The sequence below is a fragment of the Ctenopharyngodon idella genome, chromosome 14, assembly GCF_019924925.1.
Source record: "Ctenopharyngodon idella isolate HZGC_01 chromosome 14, HZGC01, whole genome shotgun sequence".
NCBI classification, from domain to species: Eukaryota; Metazoa; Chordata; class Actinopteri; order Cypriniformes; family Xenocyprididae; genus Ctenopharyngodon; species Ctenopharyngodon idella.
The window spans coordinates 31,072,251-31,093,341 of NC_067233.1; the positions used below are offsets into that span (position 1 = coordinate 31,072,251).

The 21,091-nt window shown below is 38.5% G+C and overlaps 1 protein-coding gene across 1 annotated transcript; it reads left to right on the forward strand.

The window, feature by feature from the left end:
• The first annotated feature begins 6,887 nt into the window (after positions 1-6,887).
• Positions 6,888-20,878, forward strand: polr1d (RNA polymerase I and III subunit D). Its single transcript, XM_051860396.1, has 5 exons — positions 6,888-7,013; positions 8,039-8,136; positions 8,352-8,428; positions 13,854-13,936; positions 20,224-20,878. Exons 1-5 carry the CDS (start codon positions 6,978-6,980, stop codon positions 20,266-20,268), a joined length of 339 nt encoding a protein of 112 aa, XP_051716356.1. The 5' UTR covers positions 6,888-6,977; the 3' UTR covers positions 20,269-20,878.
• The last annotated feature ends 213 nt before the right edge of the window (positions 20,879-21,091 follow it).

The following is a 21,091-nucleotide window of genomic DNA, read 5'->3' on the forward strand; positions in this document are numbered from 1 at the left end:
AATGACAACCAGAGGATCGAGACGTTGAAACGTCTTTCAGACACTAGATGGTCAGCTCACGCACAAGCAACAAAAAGCACTGCACTAGAATTACGCCAGGATCCAGGAGTCGCTGCAAAAGATCAGTAATGACACAAACCAATGTCTTACTGCACGGGATGAAGCCAGGACACTGTATGTGAAGATGGACAAGCTAGAGAATTCCATTCTGTGTAATATGTGGAATAACATACTGCAGCGTTTCCACAAGACTAGTACTGCTTTACAGGCAGTTGACCTAGATTTATGTACTGCTGTTAATTTGGTCAGCTCGTTGAGGGATTATGTAGCCAGTCTTCGAGAAGAATTTGACAAGTTTGAGAGTGATGCAAAAAACATGTCTCCATCGTTGTCCCAACAAGTCTACAAAGTGGACATGCAGAGACACAGGAGAAGGAATAAACAAGTGGATGAATCCACTGAACCTGATTATGAGCAGTCAGGACGTGACAAATTTAAAACAACTGTTTTTATTGCCATCATAGACCGTCTCATTGCTGAGCTGGATAGGAGGTATCACTCCTACAAAGATATTCAGCAGACATTTGGATTTTTGAGCGAGATCCCATCCATCCCCCTACAAGATCTTTACACAGGAGCAGCTAATCTGCAGAAGAAATATGCAGGTGATCTAGAGGAGGATTTTGTGGATGAAATTTTTCAATTCAGACAATTTATCAAAGAAAACAAAGACACCTCAGCAAGGGCGCTGCTGCAACTTATAAGAGCAAGGAAACTACAATCAGTGTTTCCCAAATGTTGATATAGCACTCCGGCTATTTATGACTTTGCCTGTAACCAACGCCAGCGGGGAGCGCTCTTTTTCAAAACTGGGACTAATTAAAAATAGACTGAGATCCACAGTGGGCCAAAACCGACTGAATCACCTGTCTCTCTTGTCCATTGAAAGTGACGTTCTGCGCAAATTTGATTTTACTGGCCTCACACAAAGAGCAGCCTAGGGGCCCCTGACCACCTTAATCCTCCCCTGACTATACGTGTTGGTAGCCATTAAAGAAAACGTATTTAGTTTAATATTTATTTTTAAATAGGCCTATTATGTTATTTTTAAATTTTATCTATTTGATTATGAAAACTGAACAGCATGAGTAAGATAAGATACATCATAAGACACGCAATATATCTGGAGACATGAAGTGGGTCAGACATGATTTTGACCACTTCATTAAGTTTTGTTAGAAAGACGTTCTTTAAAGCGAATTTTGTTTTGTATGAATTGTATCTTAATTTTAATCAATGTTTAATCAACCAATTGCCTGGATTTAATAAATAAGAAGAAAATATAGCAGACAATATAATCATGACATGGTTATATTGTCTGCTATATTTCTCTTTCACGTGAACTGGAGCGCGTCTTGAATGAACCGAAACTCAGCGTATAGGCTGCTTGCCTCACAGGCATGAGAAATATATCTATAGAAAGCTTTAGATGTCTACTTTTATACGAAATAATTCAAAACGAAAAAAAAAAATAGGCTCTCTGATGATCATCCGAAAAAAATGTGCATTCTTTCTCTAGGCTTGTCCACGGAGATGATGAGAGTCAGCAATGTCAACTTCATCTTCGCAGCAGACACTGATTCAGAAAACACTAGTTTATTAATAAACAATTAAAATGTCTCCTTGCTGTTTTTGTCACATTCATAATCATTACTTTTGCAGGCTTTTTGTGGCAAGCTTAGCATTTTGCTTCGCATCACCCACAGAATGTGTTCGTTTTGGTACATCGGACCCACTCTGACAAGGCGACATTAATTGTTCGACATTAAGTGACAATTCAACTACAAACCCGATTCCAAAAAAGTTGGGACACTGTACAAATTGTGAATAAAGGAATGCAATAATTTACAAATCTCATAAACTTATATTTTATTCACAATAGAATATAGATAACATATCAAATGCTGAAAGTGAGACATTTTGAAATGTCATGCCAAATATTGGCTCATTTTGGATTTCATGAGAGCTACACATTCCAAAAAAGTTGGGACAGGTAGCAATAAGAGGCCGGAAAAGTTAAATGTACATATAAGGAACAGCTGGAGGACCAATTTGCAACTTATTAGGTCAATTGGCAACATGATTGGGTATAAAAAGAGCCTCTCAGAGTGGCAGTGTCTCTCAGAAGTCAAGATGGGTAGAGGATCACCAATTCCCCCAATGCTGCGGCAAAAAATAGTGGAGCAATATCAGAAAAGGAGTTTCTCAGAGAAAAATTGCAAAGAGTTTGAAGTTATCATCATCTACAATGCATAATATCATCCAAAGATTCAGAGAATCTGGAACAATCTCTGTGCGTAAGGGTCAAGGCCGGAAAACCATACTGGATGCCCGTGATCTTCGGGCCCTTAGATGGCACTGCATCACATACAGGAATGCTACTGTAATGGAAATCACAACATGGGCTCAGGAATATTTCCAGAAAACATTGTCGGTGAACACAATCCACCGTGCCATTCGCTGTTGCCGGCTAAAACTCTATAGGTCAAAAAAGAAGCCATATCTAAACATGATCCAGAAGCGCAGGCGTTTTCTCTGGGCCAAGGCTCATTTAAAATGGACTGTGGCAAAGTGGAAAACTGTTCTGTGGTCAGACGAATCAAAATTAGAAGTTCTTTTTGGAAAACTGGGACACCATGTCATCCGGACTAAAGAGGAAAAGGACAACCCAAGTTGTTATCAGTGCTCAGTTCAGAAGCCTGCATCTCTGATGGTATGGGGTTGCATGAGTGCGTGTGGCATGGGCAGCTTACACATCTGGAAAGGCACCATCAATGCTGAAAGGTATATCCAAGTTCTAGAACAACATATGCTCCCATCCAGACGTTGTCTCTTTCAGGGAAGACCTTGCATTTTCCAACATGACAATGCCAGACCACATACTGCATCAATTACAACATCATGGCTGCGCAGAAGAAGGATCCGGGTACTGAAATGGCCAGCCTGCAGTCCAGATCTTTCACCCATAGAAAACATTTGGCGCATCATAAAGACGAAGATGCGACAAAGAAGACCTAAGACAGTTGAGCAACTAGAAGCCTGTATTAGTCAAGAATGGGACAACATTCCTATTCCTAAACTTGAGCAACTTGTCTCCTCAGTCCCCAGATGTTTGCAGACTGTTATAAAAAGAAGAGGGGATGCCACACAGTGGTAAACATGGCCTTGTCCCAACTTTTTTGAGATGTGTTGATGCCATGAAATTTAAAATCAACTTATTTTTCCCTTAAAATGATACATTTTCTCAGTTTAAACATTTGATATGTCATCTATGTTGTATTCTGAGTAAAATATTGAAATTTGAAACTTCCACATCATTGCATTCCTTTTTTATTCACAATTTGTCCCAACTTTTTTGGAATCGGGTTTGTATATCCAATGAACAAAGAAGCTAGTATTTTGCTCCACTCTTGACTGGTGGACTAGCGTCCAGGGGATGTTGCGGTTATGGAGGCCCCTCCTCAAAACCTGAGGCCCTAGGCAATTGCCTGCTCTGCCTATAGGTAGCGGCGGCCCTGGGTCTGGGGGAATCGTCCCCCATGAGAACATTTTTGTGATTTTAACATGTAAATGAAGCATTTTGGTGCACTCTGACAAGAAAATAAATGGGAAAAACAACATTTGATTCAAGTTAAAAAAAAAAAAAAGTATATATATATATATATATATATATATAGGCTATATATATAGGCTATATAGGGCTGGGCATTAACACAAATTTCACAATTGGATTCGATTTCGATTCAGGACTGGAGCTTGCGATTTGATTTTGATTTGATTACCTTCGATTCAGTATTGATTAATTTGGGGCCTATAAGGTTAAGTACATGGCAAATTTCCTCAAGGAAAAAAATATCTCTCAACTAATGCTGTAAACTATACAGGAGCGACAGTTGGTACATCATTATATTATTAAAGGTTAAGGGATATGCAATAGCCTATAGTGCATATAGCCTGTTTAGCAAAATGCTCATTTTTGTAGTTGACTAACGAGTTTTTGGACACTGTACGGATTTTCTGAGGTAAATGGGACGTGATATTTTTCACAATCTGTTTTATTTACGTCTTTCCGCGGTTGAAACACTCATTGAGCGATTGATACGGATTTGTTAAGTTGTACTGTATCTTTCAACATACCTTCGGAGGTTCATTCATGTTTATTTCATGTTGTAACTCAGTGGTTCTCAACCCGGGGGGGGGGGCGCGAGTAGGCTACAGGATGGGAGGAAAAAAAACCTGAAAAAAAAAAAAAAAAAATTGCAAATTTTGCAAAAACTACTGTCATAAAAAGTTATAGTTTTGTATATACATAACTCCTGAATAAAATTAAGATGTGTTTGGACTGATTTAAAAAAAAAAGTTTTGAACAAATTTGATTGGTTTGTCGATAGTGAGCGCAAATGCAGGTGATAAGCGGTTTTATTAAGCGAGTCATTGAGTCGTTCATTCACGATTCGTTCAAACGGCCGATTCATCAAGAATGAGACAGATGTTTGTGAATGGGTCATTGAATCTTTGACTCAAACGATTTGTTCAAAACACTGAATCATTCAAAACACGATTGAGTGTTGCTGTAAGATGCGCTATGTTGTGATCTTTGTTTGGATTCATCGGATCTATTTTCGCTGCTAAAATAGACCAAAACAGTCATTATTTTGTCTAAAATGTAAGTGACTTAATATTATTAACTTGTTTGTTGAACTGTCATATCAGTGTCCCATTTTCAATCGCGAGGTGATGGTAAATTAAGTGATGGTCAATTGTCAGCTCTCTTGGTCGTCAGGTCGTGTGATGTATGTTGCTGAACTGTATTCAAATGTTATAAATATAAAAACACCACATTTTGAAATTTAACTGCAGTATGTTACTTTAGTTTATTTGTGTGTGCTGCGCTCATAGACTTTAGAAAACGGCGCTCATTTGTTTGATTTCTCCTCGAGAAGCTGCGCAAGCCTCAAAAGTTTAAGGTCCTTGCACCCTGACTGAGTCCGAAACTGTCGTATTCATTTTTTCATATTCATCATTTGGTGGCTCTCAATTGTCAAAAACACCCCTCAAAATATTTGCTACGGATGCGAAAAATGCAGAAAATCGAACCATCCGAATTAATTTTTATGACGGACGGAAGTTTCAGAGGCTGCAAACGTATAAAACGTGAGGTCGTATTTAGTTTTATATATATATATATATATATGAACGAATGAACTAGTCAGAATATGGGGGGGGGGGGCATAAGGTTGAGAACCCCTGTACTAATACATTTTTAAAATCAAAAGTTGCATTTGTTAACATTAGTTTACAGTACACTGTGAACTAACATGAACTATTATATTTTTTTTAATTAACATTAACAAAGATTTAAAAAATACTGTAAAAATAAATTGCTCATTGTTAGCTAATGCATTCCAAATGAGAGCGTATTGTAAATTGTTACCATGAAAATATATTATAACTAGAATGTACATTTAATGAAGAAAATGTGAGTGGTGCTTGCAGTGGCAAAACTCGCCACTCGGTTGCTAGGGTGTTTTTAGGTGGTTGCTAGGGAGTTGCTAGGGCGTTCTGGGTGGTTGCTAGGTGGTTGCTAAGGTGTTCTGGGTCATCGTTGCTAGGCCGTTGCTAGGTGGTTGTTAAGGTGTTCTGGGTGGTTGCTAGGGTGTTGCCAGGCAGTTGCTAAGGTGTTCTGGGTGGTTGCTAAAGTCAAAGTCAAGTTTATTTCTAGAGCACATTTAAAACAACAGAAGTTGACCAAATTGCTGTACATCCAAAATCATAAAATAAACATGTGTTGCTAGGCGGTTGCTAGGGTCTTCTGGGTGGTTGCTTGGGTGTTGCTAGGCAGTTGCTAAAGTGTTCTGGGTGGTTGCTAAGGTGTTGCTAGGCAGTTGTTAGGGTGTTCTGGGTGATTGCTAGGGGGTTGCTAGGATATCCGGGGTGGTTGCTAGGGTGTTGCTAAGGTGTTCTGGGTTGTTGTTAGGGTGTTGCTAGGCAGTTGCTAAAGTGTCCTGTGTGGTTGCTAGGGTGTTGCTAGGCAGTTGCTAATGTCAAAGTCAAAGTCAAGTTTATTTCTAGAGCACATTTAAAACAACAGAAGTGCTGTACATCCAAAATTATAAAATAAACATGTGTTGCTAGGCAGTTGCTGGGGGGGGGGGTTGCACTGGGGCCCCAACTGCAATGAACCAGCTTTGGGGGGGCCCAGCTTGCATAAGGTTGAGAACCCCTGTTGTAACTAGTAGTGGAAGAGATGATCGGTTCGTGCGCTCTGCTTGATCTAATGGCAGTGTCACGCGCCACAGAACGCCAGGAAAGATCGCGACGGAGACGACTATGATCTCACTCCAGTTTATGGGAAAGTAGCCCATTTTTGATTCTTGTGAGGTTTATTGTGATGCTTGCCTTGATTGGAATAACCTTGGAATATATTTATGTGATTATTGGTTTGGGCCATACAAATTACGGGAGATTCCCAGGAGAAATAGCAAAACGGGAGGGGGGCGGGAGATGGGTGTGAAATACGGGAGACTCCCGGCAAAAACGGGAGTGTTGACAGGTATGCTGATGAGGGAGTCGGCCACATTCATTTACACGATATACTGATTCACGACCTGGGAAGCTAGGGAGCTGATTGAGACGCACGGTTAGTTATCTCAAAATAACAGGATTGGAATTTAAGTAGAATTTAAATTACATATGGCATACATTTTCCTCTCTCTCTCTCTCTCTCTCTCTCTCTCTCTCTCTCTCTCTCTCTTCTTCGTTGCTGTTTTACACTCCAGTCCAGTTGGTGGCGGTAATACACCATAAGTTGGCTTGTCAACCGCCTTTAAACTGTACAAGAAGAAGAAGCCTTCGAAATGAAACGCAGAACAAGCTGATAACACTACGCATGTGCGGCTCAACACCACAACTACAGCATGGCTGAGCCTGGGCAGAAACGCGCGTTGGAGATGGCAAGTAAAACTTCGTCCATGCATTTTATGTACCACTTCTGGTAAATCTGACGATTTTGGATGTTGTGTCTTGATGTATTCGTGGACTGTATCACTAGGCTGTGTCACTGGTGATTTGTCTGTGAAGCTTAAAATGTTTCTCCACTTTGACAAGTCAGTACAAAGTAAATATTTTCAAGATACTAATAATGCATATCTGCTCTTATATTTTTGAAAAGCGGCCCCTGAGAAGTGATCATAATATCTATATATTAATAATGTCTATATAATATTGGCGTCTAAACCTTTCCTTTCCAAAATGTAAACGCCAAGAACCTGTATAGATATATTCGTCTATGTTATATTGTAATATAGATATTATTAATATATCGATATTGAGCACTTCTCCGGGTCCGCTTTTCAGACATATATAAAAGCAAATATAAAAGCAGATATACATTAACAGTATCTTAAAAAAATATTTACTTTGTACTGACTTGTCAAAGTGGTAAAACATTTCCAGTAGCTTTGTATAGACTATATATAAATGCTATATAGCCCCCGAAGAGCACACTAAAGACAAGTTTAACACACACCCGGAGCAGTGGGCAGCCAATGCTGCGGTGGGGGTACGGTGCCTTGCTCAAGGGTCTCACCTCAGTCGTGGTAATGAGGGTAGAGAGCACTGGACGTTCACTCCCCTCACCGACAATCCCTGCCGGACCTGAGACTCGAACCCATGACCTTTGGGTTACAAGTCCGACTCTCTATCTATTAGGCCACGAATGATACTTCATGTTGTTGCTGAAACTCCAGCTGTGAAACCAAAAAAACAAAGCTTCATTTACCCATGGTGGGCCTTATGAGAACAAAGAACATTTGAACATTTAGTCCACTTCTTAGATAAGACAGAAATGTATATCGCCATTCAAGCTTAAAAATATTGAAAGTCCAAATGTATTTGTGATATTAGGCATCACATTTCTGTCTGGAAGTCTCTACAACTGTGTCTGTCGATATATCAGCAGTCTTCTACTTTTGAATAGGTACGGACAGATGGAGCAGATGAGGGTTGTGTGACGTTTGTGCTCCATGAAGAGGACCACACACTCGGCAACTCGCTCAGATACATGATCATAAAGAGGTAAGATAAGCTACGAGATTTAACATTATGTCTGTTTTTGAACGTGATGCAATTTTTTAAAATTTTTGTTTCGTTTATCCACCAACATTGGATGCCTTTGTGACATCAGTGTGAACTTTGTCAAAACAAGTGATGTGGACATTAAAAATTGTATTTCTGCGTCTGTCTGTCTTGGCAGTGTTTAATTTAATTCATGTGTGACTTTATTTCCTCAGTCAGGATGTGGAATTCTGTGGATACAGCATCACACACCCATCAGAAAGCAAAATCAACTTTCGGATACAAACGCGAGGTGAGGGAACTCCTTTATTCACCTCAGCATGTCATATCTGACAGTTTGTGTTAGCTGTACACCAAGTAGGCTACCAAGGTTGATACTGAAATTCTAATAATTTAAAGGGGACCTATTATGCAGAATTCACTTTTGCATAGTGTTTGGATATAAATGTGTGTTGGCAGTGTGTGTACACAACCACCCTATAATGATAAAAATCCAACCACTCCTTTTTTTTTTTTTTTTTTTTTTTAATCCCCAAAAATCATAAGCAGTGTCTCAGAACAAGCCGTTTGCAATGTGACAAAATGTGGCAATGTGACATCACTTTAGCCACAGGCCCCGCCCACGAATGTTGACAGACACTGCCATTTTAACATAGAACCACCCTGAGCGAGTTCACAGCGAGTTGTACACAGTCTGCCATTGCTGCACTGACGAGAATGTCTCCCAAGCGTTTTAGGTATTCTGTATCTGGATGGATTAATCTACATAGCTCTCTCCATTTACTCTCTAAAACTGAGCCGCTGAAGACGAGGTGGATTAATTTTGTTTTCGAAGAAAATGCTCCCTCAACTCTACCGAAATTCATTTATATCTGCGCAAATCATTTCACACCGAACTGCTTTGTGAACGAATGTCAATACAAAGGGACAATAAAAAAACATAGGTTGTGCTAAAAAGTTGTTACTCAAGGATAGATCAGTACTGTTTGTGATCCAGCTTACAGTCTCCAGAGTGATACAAAAAACAAGTCTAAAAATGCCTTCAGGGCTTAAGGGATTAAAGAAGAATGTCTGAAGAACAAATAACACTGAAACTAGAAATGTATCTTGTTTCCTTCTATCAAAACAATTGAATACAACATCTTTCTGAGTACGAAAAACAAACATTTTTGCGAAGTTTATGTCTTGAATTCAATAAGTGTTAAATATATCTTAATGTCATTTTAGATTCTTGTTCTGAAACATTTCTTTTGGAACCTTAATTTTTAAGGCCCAATATGGTTCAATCTCAGTGTTGTAGCCTAACCAGGGCTCTACAGTGCGAGCATTTCGCTCGCATTTGCGCCTGAAAATAACTGCGTGCGAGCGTGAAAAAAATATTTTGACCCAATCAATTCTCATGAATATAACTATAATACAATCGGATACGGATACAATGCATCTACACTGAACAAGAGTTATGTTTCGCACAGCAGTGGGCTGCTTTTCTTTCTTTCATTCAAAGACGCTGCTTCAGTCAGCCGAGCAAGTGCAAAAGATGTGCGCGATGGACTACACTCCAAATATTGTTTACAAGGTGAAACGAGACCGTCTCATGCTGCTGATGTTTCAGCCAAATTAACTGGAAATACATTTGGATTATCATAAGCAAAGTCTGAAATTAACGGGGACTTGAGGGCAAAAATTAATAAAAACATTTACTTTTCTTTTGCTTTTAAAGTAGCGGCAATTCGGAGGCGGCAATTGCTTGAATGGTGGGTGGGTTCATTATTATTCTTAATGAAAAAAACACAACAAAAAAAACAGTACAATGACAAACTCGCTTAAATATGCTTTTACATTTCGCTTTGCAACCAAATCTTCATCCATCGTCATTCAGAGAAGTGAGGCGAAATGGCCAAAGTGAGGTGAAATCTGACTCCTGCTGCGACTCTCGTTCAGCTCTCACTGAATTGAGCAGAAGCGTTCAGTTTTTAACTGTATCTGTTCTCTAACTAAACAAAATTATTTTTATTACTATAAAAAATCAAAACGACGGTGGGGGCGGTGCTGTGGTCACGGTGGTCAAGTGATATAACCGTTGTTGCGGATGAACACCGGTAACCCTGTCGATCTCAGCAAGCCTAATATGTAGCCTAAGTTAAGTAATATCACACGAGTAGACTCCTGTTTCTCCAAGTATTGGCATGATTGCAAATATGATACTTACTGATCTTATTGAAGATCAAATAAACAAGTTGATATTAAGTGATTTAACAATAGTGTCTGTTTTTGCTCTATTTTGTGAAAACAGTTTCAAACAAAGCCACACCAGAACTGTTGCGCATCTCCAAGCAACGGTGAATGAATCTACGTTTTGAATGACTGAATGAATGACTCGCACATTAAGATTTACTCCCAACTACTGGTGGTAAATGTAATACATTTATTTTCATATTTACACTTTACATAGACTGTTTTTACTTAAAATATCAAACTTTTAAAGTTGAATTTTTTTACATATTTCTAAATTCAAAATTATATTTAAAAAAACATTCGTACAACATTATCTACCAATGAGCTGCATTAAGCAGTCTACGTAAATGTGTCTAAAAACCACTTCAGATTGAGCTTCTGTGCCACCTCTGCAGTGCAAAGATTTTTGATGATTTATTTTGAGAGGTAGTAGCCTGATTGGGTCTTTATTGTTCTAACTGAATTTGTTTAACATTTAAAAATTTTAAAAAGAGGACAGTAAATCTATACTGCTATACAAGCAGTACATTGACTACTCTAAAATATATCCAAGTTTCATTTCTATAGTATTGTCCCTTGAAAATATATAATAAAATGGTTGCTGAAATGTGAGGGGTGTACTCACTTTTGTGAGATTCTGTATATTTCTGTCTATAAATGTAACAAAACAGTTGTTCCCTTGTCTGTTAAAACATTTAATATATTAAACCGTCTTTGGTGTTTCCATGGTTTCTACAAAATAAAACCGGAAACCGAGAGTAACGCGGATATGACGCCATTGATAGACGAGTCCCTCACACGTCCCGGATCCTTTGTTAAAATAGCAATTTTATCACGATTTACAAATAGTTGGAAACATTTGGGATATTGTAAGTACTCAACTGAACAAAATGTATAACACTGGCCTAGTGGCTTTTGGATATTTTACTGCAAAAATTTTACATATTGCAGCTTTAGGATCTGCTGATCCTATGTCCTGGCATAAAATCACATGAAATACTAAGGTGAAGTACATTGTATTTAGCATTTTAATGTAAAGATGATGACATCAGATAAAAGATTCTGTTAAGCAAAGTTTCCAGCAAGAGTTTTCTGTCAGTCCCTGTTCTCTTTATTGTAAGTCAAATGAGCCAGATTACTGAGACTCTAACCTTGTGTCTTTAATGGCTCTTGGAGCCCCTGTCCCATTTGTTGAATAGTTATGCTGACTGGGGGTTGGGTGAAGCTGGGTTGGGTTTCTATACCCAAATACTTCAGTTGCATGCTTTAAGGTCATCACTTAAGTTCTTTGTCTTCACTTGTAAGGACTGCCCCCTAAAATGTGTGTAAAACTACAAAGTACACAAACACTACCTTAGTTGGACTGTTGGATTGTTGATTGCATCGACCAACAGCACGTGTTCTCAAAGAATTTAGCTGAAGATAGAACCTAGTCTCCTGGTCTTCGCTTCTGAGTTTTCTACACCACCATTAACCACCAATAATTGCAAGAAGCTCTGCGTTTTGTTACTTTCAACAAGAAACAAAGTGTCATCTTTTAAAATCTGTCCATTTTATCACGAAATTCAAACAGAAAATGCTGTTTTGACGCGTTTAATGTGGCGTGATCAATCTCTGTATAGGCGCCTCAGTTCAAGCGGGAGCGCAAGTGAAGGCGATCATCTCTTCCTCGGTAATACTAGTTACAGAATAAACATGAATGAACATATAAAGGTGTGTTGAAAGATACAGTACAACATATCTCGTGTAATCGCTCAGTGTTTCAACGGCGGAAAGACATCAATAAAACCGCTTGTAAACATTGTCACGTAGCATTTACCTCAGAAAAGCCATTCAGTGTCCACAGCTTGTTAGTTAACCAGAGAAATTAACTCTTTCGCTTAATATATACACTGTATTAGCCTATATATTCATTATATTTTACTTAACCTGTTAGTGATGTCTTATTTAATGTATGTTTAAATAAATCTGTCATGAAAATGACAGCCATTGTGTATAAATGATTTTCAACAACGAAATGGAGTAAAAACATTTTATAATAATTAGATTTAGAAGTTAATGCAAAAACTGCCTTATGTGCAGCTGACAGTTTGCGTACAGTTTGTTATTTGAGTGTTGATTATATCTAAATTGAATTTTAATATTGGCTAATATTTTGGGCTCTGTTGTTAATATATTAATATTATAGTAATGTTCAAGTAATGGCTCCCTACATTAGCAGAGATAATTTTATCCTGAAGCAACTTTGTTATAGTTTAATTTATTTAAAGACAGAGACACAATTTGTTTAGTAAACCACTGTTTAATAATAAAAAAAGAAGCAATTTTATGTTTAGTTTTCTTCCCCCTGCTGTACCGAACCCGAACCGTGACTTCAAAACCAAGGTACATACTGAACCGTTGGTTTTGTGTACCTTTTACACCCCTAGTTTTAAAGCTACAATATGTAAGATTTTTGCAGTAAAATATCCAAAAACCACTAGGCCAGTGTTATGTTTTGTTGAGTACTTACAATATTCCAAATATTTCCAACTATTTGTAAATTGTGAGAAGTTTTTCACAGAGAGTATCATGCCTTAGAGAAAAACACTGTTTTGACTATCATACAATACGTTTATCAACACCATTCATCAACACAAGCTACCCGGCATTTATTATGATATTCTAAAATCGATCTAGCTTACTGCAGTGTGCAACAAGTGTCTCACAGCAGCTGCCGAGCGAACGCACAGAGTAACGTCATAACATAATTTTCAACACAGTCAAATGTATCTAATATGATAAACAGCGCTGTGTTGCCTCATACGCTTGACCAGAAGAAGTGGAGCCAGCGACTGCAGCATAATAAAAGTTCCACTGCTCGTGAGGCATGTCGCGTTCGTCTCTCATTAGCAATCTCTCCAGCAGCCTCATTCAGCTCCAACATCACTCAGCCCTGCTTCATACTACAGTAACATTAATAATCTCATCCATGAACATGATTTCTGCTCGAGTCCCGTCCTGATTCTTTTCCACTGGCTGTGAGGTGAAGACGACATCTCCTAAGATTCTACGCTCTATCTCTGCGTCATCAAGCTACACCTTTGTTTTGAATAGGTGACCTAAAAATGAACATATTGTAACTTTAAGGCTTTTTTTATAAATTGATTATAGATGAGAAGTTAAAAGTCTGGGAAGGTGACAAGCTCAAAATAAAATGTATTATTAATAATAATAATAATAATAATAATAATAATAATTCCAGCAAATGCTGGATTTTATCACTCTTTAAAACGAAGAAGTCTCAAAAGTTTTATTAAGCATTAGTTTGTTCTATTAAAATTGTCATATTGGACAGAACTTTTCCTAATTGAAGAATCACCGTTGTATATCTGAAACTTGCAGAACCCAAGACTCAGGTATGACTGTAGGTAGCATGTCAACATGTTTATTTTCAGTGAACATAAAAAGAGTGTTTATTATCTCTCTGATCAATATTGCAGAAGGAATTCCAGCAACTGAACCTCTGCGCAATGGGCTGAACAACCTGACTGAAGTGTGCAAACATGTCTTGCAAACATTTGAGGTAAGACTGAACATGGAAAGTATTATTTCCTCTTAGGGGTGGGCGATATACTGGAAGACATTTGACAACCGGTATACATTGCGATTGTGCTCACATGACGACGTTGCAGTGTTGCATCGATACAGAGGTTTATCTTTTTCATGCATTTTGAAGCCTTGCGTGTTTAAATGGTTAGTTCACCCAAAAATGAAAATAATGTCATTTATTACTCACCCTCATGCCGTTCCACACCCGTAAGACCTTCATTCATCTTCGGAACACAAATTGAGATATTTTTGTTAATCCGATGGCTCCGTGAGGTTTACATAGTGACATTTCCTCTCTCAAGATCCATAAAGGTACTAAAAACATATTTAAATCAGTTCATGTGAATACAGTGGTTCAGTATTAATATTATGAAGCGACGAGAATATTTTTGGTGCGCCAAAAAAACAAAATAACGACTTATTTAGTGATGGCCGATTTCAAAACACTGCTTCAGGAAGCTTCAGAGCATAATGAATCAGCGTATCGAATCATGATTCGGATCACGTGTCAAACCGCCAAACTGCTGAAATCACGTGACTTTGGCTCTCCGAACCGCTGATTCGACACGCTGATTCATTATGCTCCGAAGCTTAAAAAGGAGGGTGCCTCGGCTAGTGTTCCCCGCGGATCGGGTCCCGCTTCTGCTGAGGCAGAGCGGCGACTTCATTTGTGGGGTTCACAAATGGATCTGTCAGAGGGGTTTGAGGCGGGCTCAGCCCTTTCTCTGCCCTCACCTGGCAGACCCAGTGTCTGTACTCTGGTGGTGGAAGCACGCGCTGTGGTTTCTTCCCCCCGGAGAGAGGCACCGGCGCTTCAACCATCCAGCTCTGAGGAGTTGGACGTTGTGGGTGTCGATGCTGGAGATGAGAACTGAGAGCGGCTTACATCCCAGGGCGTCAGAATGTGGGGGCAGACATCCTGTTGAGGCAGGGGCCGAGGCCCGGGGAATGGAGACTCCACCCCGAGGTGGTGGACTCCTATGGAAGAACTTCGGCCGAGCGGAAGTCAACCTATTTGCTTCGAAAGAAACGACTCATTGCCCAATGTGGTTCTCTCTCACACATCTGCTGTGCTCTCGTCATAAGTTAATAGACAGGCACTTGGCATTATGGCATAGTTCGGATAGAGTTCCTAATGCATCTCTTGACACAGCTCGAAGTTCCCATGAAAGGGAACATCTCTGGTTACGTATGTAACCCTGGTTCCCTGAATAGGGAACGAGACGCTGCGTCGCCTTGCCATACTCCCTGCGTGCCTGTGAGCGCATTGCTTCAGCCTATCAGAAGCTAGCGTTCTTTGTTCTGGCTATGCTTTATAGTTTCCTGGTCTGTGATGTCACCTGCCTCTGACGTTCCATCACGCCATTGGTTCGATTTCACAAGTGCTTTGTGACGCAAGGAGCGTTCCCAATGTATCTCGACGCAGCGTCTCGTTCCCTATTCAGGGAACCAGGGTTACATACGTAACCTGAGACGTTTTTCTCTGTGCACACACCCCCGAAGTGCACATACAGAGCGTGTGAGTACTGTTAATTTTATTTATTTATTTATTTATTTATTTATTGCTTTATTGCAATATTGCTTTTGGTTAAAGGTTAAAGATATATCAATGTCTGCTTTGATGCTGGCCAATTAGACTATAGATATCATGGTGATATGAAATAGGGCTGCAGTGACACTATTAGCAAGTTAGCCAGGGTTCAAAGCGCCAAATGAGAGTAAAAATCAGCATTGAAATGGAGTTACTCGGCAGTTGCCAGGCAACTTTTTCTTTTTCTTTTTTTTTTTTTTTTTTTAATAAATGAACTTTGAGAATGAACACCCGTAATAAGAAGCGCTTTGCTAGGAGGTGAATTAAATCAACCTAACACTTCCTATATAAGATAAATCAGATATTTATACAAAATAAACATAATAATACAACTTATATTTGCACAAAATCATGCACAGTGACGGCAAATGCGGCAACTAAACCCAAAGAATTAACAACGTTTTATTACAGTAGTGTATACAATTATAATGTTCTGTATATGACAGCCCCATTCATAGTTATTAATGTTCTGCTTTGCTGTTTGAGCCTGCACGCTGAAGCTTAAGATAACCTGTACAATGAAGCTCTGCTAGCGAGTTATTTACCTCAAATAAACACATCTGATTAATCTCATATAGAATATTTATACTACATAAAAAATCTTAATATCATGACTTGCATGTATAGCTGCACAAAATGACGCATACACAAGTAAACTTGATCTACGTTACGTGCTAGTCAGTCAGAATGTGTAACTCCTTTTGTGCACGCGCTGTTCCCACAATGTATAATGTGTTGTAATATGTAATGAGTGTATATATGCGCCCTGCCACAAAGCAAAAATGGTTCAGGAATGGTTTGAGGAGCACAACGAGTTTGAGGTGGTGACGTGGCCTCTAAATTCCCCAGATCTCAATCCAGTTGGAAGGTGGTCATAATGTTATGCCTGATCTGTGTGTGTGTGTGTGTGTGTGTGTGTGTATATATATATATATATATTTTATATATATATATATATATATATATATATATATATATATATATATATATATATATATATATATATATATAAAATATATATAAATATATATATATATACACACACATTAGTCAAACCAAAAATTATTCAGACATTTTAGATATTTGATATATTTTTACTAGTGGGTGCAGGACACTATAGTTCATTTATGTAAGTGAGGATAGCAAAACAAAGTAAACTGTGACACATTATACCCAAAATTCTTCATACAGTGGACTACCAGTAAAATTGATAATAAATTGGAACCAAAAATTATTCAGACACTTTGACCTGACCATGTTTTGCTTAAGTGTTATCTGACATAATTAAGATTTTTTTCTGTCAATTTTTTCTGACACAGTTTAACTCTGAGATCTTGTCATATTTTATTACCATTTTTTTAAACCATAGTGAATGAACTGTATTAATGAATAAAATCCCACAATACAAATAATGTTAAATTATTATTTTTAAACGAAAATATAGGCTAGCCTACTGAACCTGACATTATCCTGACTGGGACCAGCTGCTGTCTGAAGTCAGCAGAGATAACCAGTAGAGAATGGCTGATCTGACAACTCCACAGATGAAGAATCATTTTACTTTGTGCAGTCTTAAAATGGTTCGTTGTTGGTTGTTCAGCAGTGAGCTTTTTAAGAGGTTTTTTTTTGGTTTGTTTTTTGTTTTTTTGCTGTGCGTGAACACGACAGTCATCCAATTGTGTTTATGGTTTATTTTGGATTAATTAGCCTTTAAATGCCTTAATAAGCCTACAATTTGCATGATATTGAGCAGAAATAAATCATGCAATCGCACACATCTGAATGATCATTTGTGACGTTCTTGATCTCAAAACGCCAGCGAGTGAAACATCCAACTTCGATAAATGCAGCAGAAATATAGTAATTATAGTGTTATGTGGGACTGTTATGCATGTTAATCACTTCCATAAATATACATTATACTAAAACAAATAGGCATAGCAGAGACCCCCAGAGATAAATGTCTCACATGCTGAGAATTATTGCTACTCTGTAATTGGCCAAAATGCGACCGTTTGACTTTTCCGAGATCCTCTACTCTTCCCTGTGAAACCCAGAAATTGGACCTCTGACCTACTTTCAGTATGATCTGAATTTCTGCGTTTTGAATTTTAGAATATTGAATTTAGTGTTTTGAATTTGTTCTTCATGTTGAAAACTTGAAGCTGTATTTTTAAGAAGTGAATATTTGCAGTTGTGGCAAAAATCAAAAGGACTCTTACTGCATAAGAGACAAACTCATCCAATTGTCTTTCGAAAGTTTTATTTCTTGCAAGAAAGGTCAGACAGTCATACAGAAACACAAGTAGCTGCGGAGTGTAAGACAAAGAATGAAAGCTTCCCCTCACTTTTAAATCTCTAACCTCCAAGGCTGAAGCCTCTGTCCTTTTACCATATTAGGAACATGTTTACCACTTCAGTGTTTTTCCACCTGTCACCCTGAGTCACCCAAAGAATGCATACTTAAACACTTCTGAGAAAAACAAAATCATTTAACCATAAGCATATAAGTAAAATCATATGGAAATTATACAGAAACTCAAAATTTCTTCCACGCAGTCTAAGAATTCAGAACAAAAAATATGCTGTTTGAAAATACACACTCACACATATTTGAGAATCGGAATATCAGATAGTTGATGACATGGTAAGCAATTTTGTGAATATTTTAACTAAAAAAGGAAAAACAAAATAATAGCAATCCATCTGTCATACAGTGTTATTGTGGCTGCGTTCAGCGTACGTGACACGCATGACGCGTCGCCATGGAAACAATAAGGGCAAACATTCTAAAATAACGGTCGCCTTAAAAAAAACTCACTCTGGGGGGTCAGTTAGAATATTTTAAACTCCCGCTTGAAAGGGTTAATGACATCCCATTCTTAATCCGTAGGGTTTAATATGGAGTTGGCCCACCCTTTGCAGCTATTACAGCTTCAACTCTTTCCACAAGGTTTAGGAGTGTGTTTATGGGAATTTTTGACCATTCTTCTAGAAGTGCATTTGTGAGGTCAGGCACTGATGTTGGAGAAGAAGGACTGGCTCGCAGTCTCCGCTCTAATTCATCCCAAAGGTGTTCGATGGGGTTGAGGTCAGGACTCTGTGCAGGCCAGTCAAGTTCCTTCACACCAAACTCACTCATCCATGTCTTTATGGACCTTGCTTTGTGCACTGGTGCGCAGTCATGTTGGAACAGGAAGGGGCCATCCCCAAACTGTTCCCACAAAGTTGAGAGCAAGAAATTGTCCAAAATGTCTTGGTATGCTGAAGCATTAAGAGTTCCTTTCACTGGAACTAAGGGGCCGAGCCCAACCCCTGAAAAACAACCCCACACTATAATCCCCTCCTCAACCAAACTTCAAACCCAGACTCGTCCATCGGATAGCCAGACAGAGAAGCGTGATGCGTCACTCCAGAGGACATGTCTCCACTGCTCTAGAATCCAGTGGCGGCGTGCTTCACACCACTGCATCCGGCGCTTTAAGGCTTGGATGCAGCTGCTCGGCCATGGAAACCCATTCCGTGAAGCTCTCAATGCACTGTTCTTGAGCTAATCTGAAGGCCACATGAAGTTTGGAGGTCTGTAGCTATTGACTCTGCAGAAAGTTGGCGACTTCTGCGCACTGTGCGCCTCAGCATGCGCTGACCCCGCTCTGTGATTTTTACATGACCTACCACTTCGTGGCTGAGTTGCTGTTCCCAGTTGCTTTCAATTTATGATACCACTAACAGTTGACCGTGGAATATTTAGAAGTGAGGAAATTTCACGAATAGACTTATTGCACAGGTGGCAACCTATCACGTTACCACGCTTGAATTCACTGAGCTCCTGAGAGCGACCCATTCTTTCACAAATGTTTGTAGAAGCAGTCTGTATGCCTAGGTGCTTGATTTTATACACCTGTGGCCATGGAAGTGATTGGAACACCAGAATTCAATGATTTGGAGGGGTGTCCCAATACTTTTGGCAATATAGTGTATGTATAATAGTTAAATTTTCAAATTTGAAGTGTTAGATTTTTTCGTTCCAAAATATCCTGTTTTTTGTCTCTTAAATTCTATTTTAGGCGAGAATATTTTTTTAGTACGTGCGCACGATTTACTAATTTGTTCCCTCGATTATTAAATCATGCGCATGATGGTGACTTGAGGGTGAGTAAATTATGACAGAATTTTCTTTTTTTTGGTGAATTCTCCCTTTAACAAGCTCTCCCTCATGGACTGCGTGACTTCACCACTTCCTGTGTTTTTGTTTTTTGTTTTTTTTTTTTGTTTTGTTTTTTTTCTGCAACTAACCGATTAATACCATCTTGGTTGACCAATCCTCTTCTAGTCGACTATAAGGAGGCGGCCCTAGTGTTTGAACATAAATGTGTGTTGGCAGTGTGTGTACACAGCCGCCCTGTAATGATAAAAATCCACCCACTCCTTTTTTTTATCCCCATAAATCATAAGCAGTGTCTCAGAACAAGCCGTTTTCATTTTTTGAGCAGTATGATGTCGTATTGTATGAACACAAAAAACGTCTCAAAACGCTGGCGATAAGCGCGCAATATTCGTCCTGGTGTGTACAGGCCTTCAGGCATTGATTCTGAAGTCATTTGCAAATACAATTTGTTATTACAAGACTGAAACAATGTTGTGTTTCTCTTGGATCCTGTTTTAAACAGGCACGGATGAAAGCATTCAAGGAAAAAGAAGAATCAATGGCATGAAGATCAACACTTGTACAGTACCGGACATTGATCTGCTGATCCAGCTTCCTCAGGATTAAAGAATGTAGAAGCTTTAGGAAGGAATGGAATGTGTAGCTCTCAAGTAAATGACAGTCAAACATGTTCTTGGCAGTTCCACACGCATTTTGTATTTGTTTGAATTTGTATATTGATGTGATTATCCTTTTCTTTTCTTTTTTTGTGGGTACATGAACATTGGTAAATAGTGCCAGCGCACTAATAAGTTTCAGAACCTATAGCAATAGTATATATCCAGTAAAAAAAAAAAGTATGAAAATAGTTGTAAAAATGTATTTGATTCAGAATATGTTTTAAAATAACGCAAGTAATGCATTTTCAAATATAAAAATCACAGACAAAATGTCTTGGATTAATATTTACCAGCAGTGTTATGATACATCAAATAAGTGATACATGTGCTTTGATCTCACATTTTTCATTTTGATATAGCATTCCTGAACAATAATCAGTATGTATGTAATGTCTTTTGCAAGTCTTTATTCCTACTTTTTGAGAGAGAGCGAGAGAGCTTTTGCATGTAACGTTCTCGTGCCACATGTGGAATTAAAAGCATAGTTTACCCAAAAAAGAGAGTTCTGTCATTTACTACCAGAATTGTTTATCAGCATTCTTGAAAATGAAAATGTAAGTTAATGACAGATTTTTCTTTTGTCATCAAGCCGAGATTCCAGTGCTCCTGTTTGATTGAAGATGATTTATCGTAATGTATGTGTGTGAGTCTCAAATAATTAAGCGTTAAATGTGATGTTTATGCTTATATCACTCTCATATCAGCAGCACA

Bases quoted from the DNA above. Each gene is read 5' to 3' on its own strand.
- polr1d (XM_051860396.1), top strand. From the start codon at position 6,978: ATGGCTGAGCCTGGGCAGAAACGCGCGTTGGAGATG. The intron at 8,137-8,351 runs GTAAGATAAGCT...TTATTTCCTCAG, and splicing joins AGATACATGATCATAAAGAG to TCAGGATGTGGAATTCTGTG. The intron at 13,937-20,223 runs GTAAGACTGAAC...TGTTTTAAACAG, and splicing joins ATGTCTTGCAAACATTTGAG to GCACGGATGAAAGCATTCAA.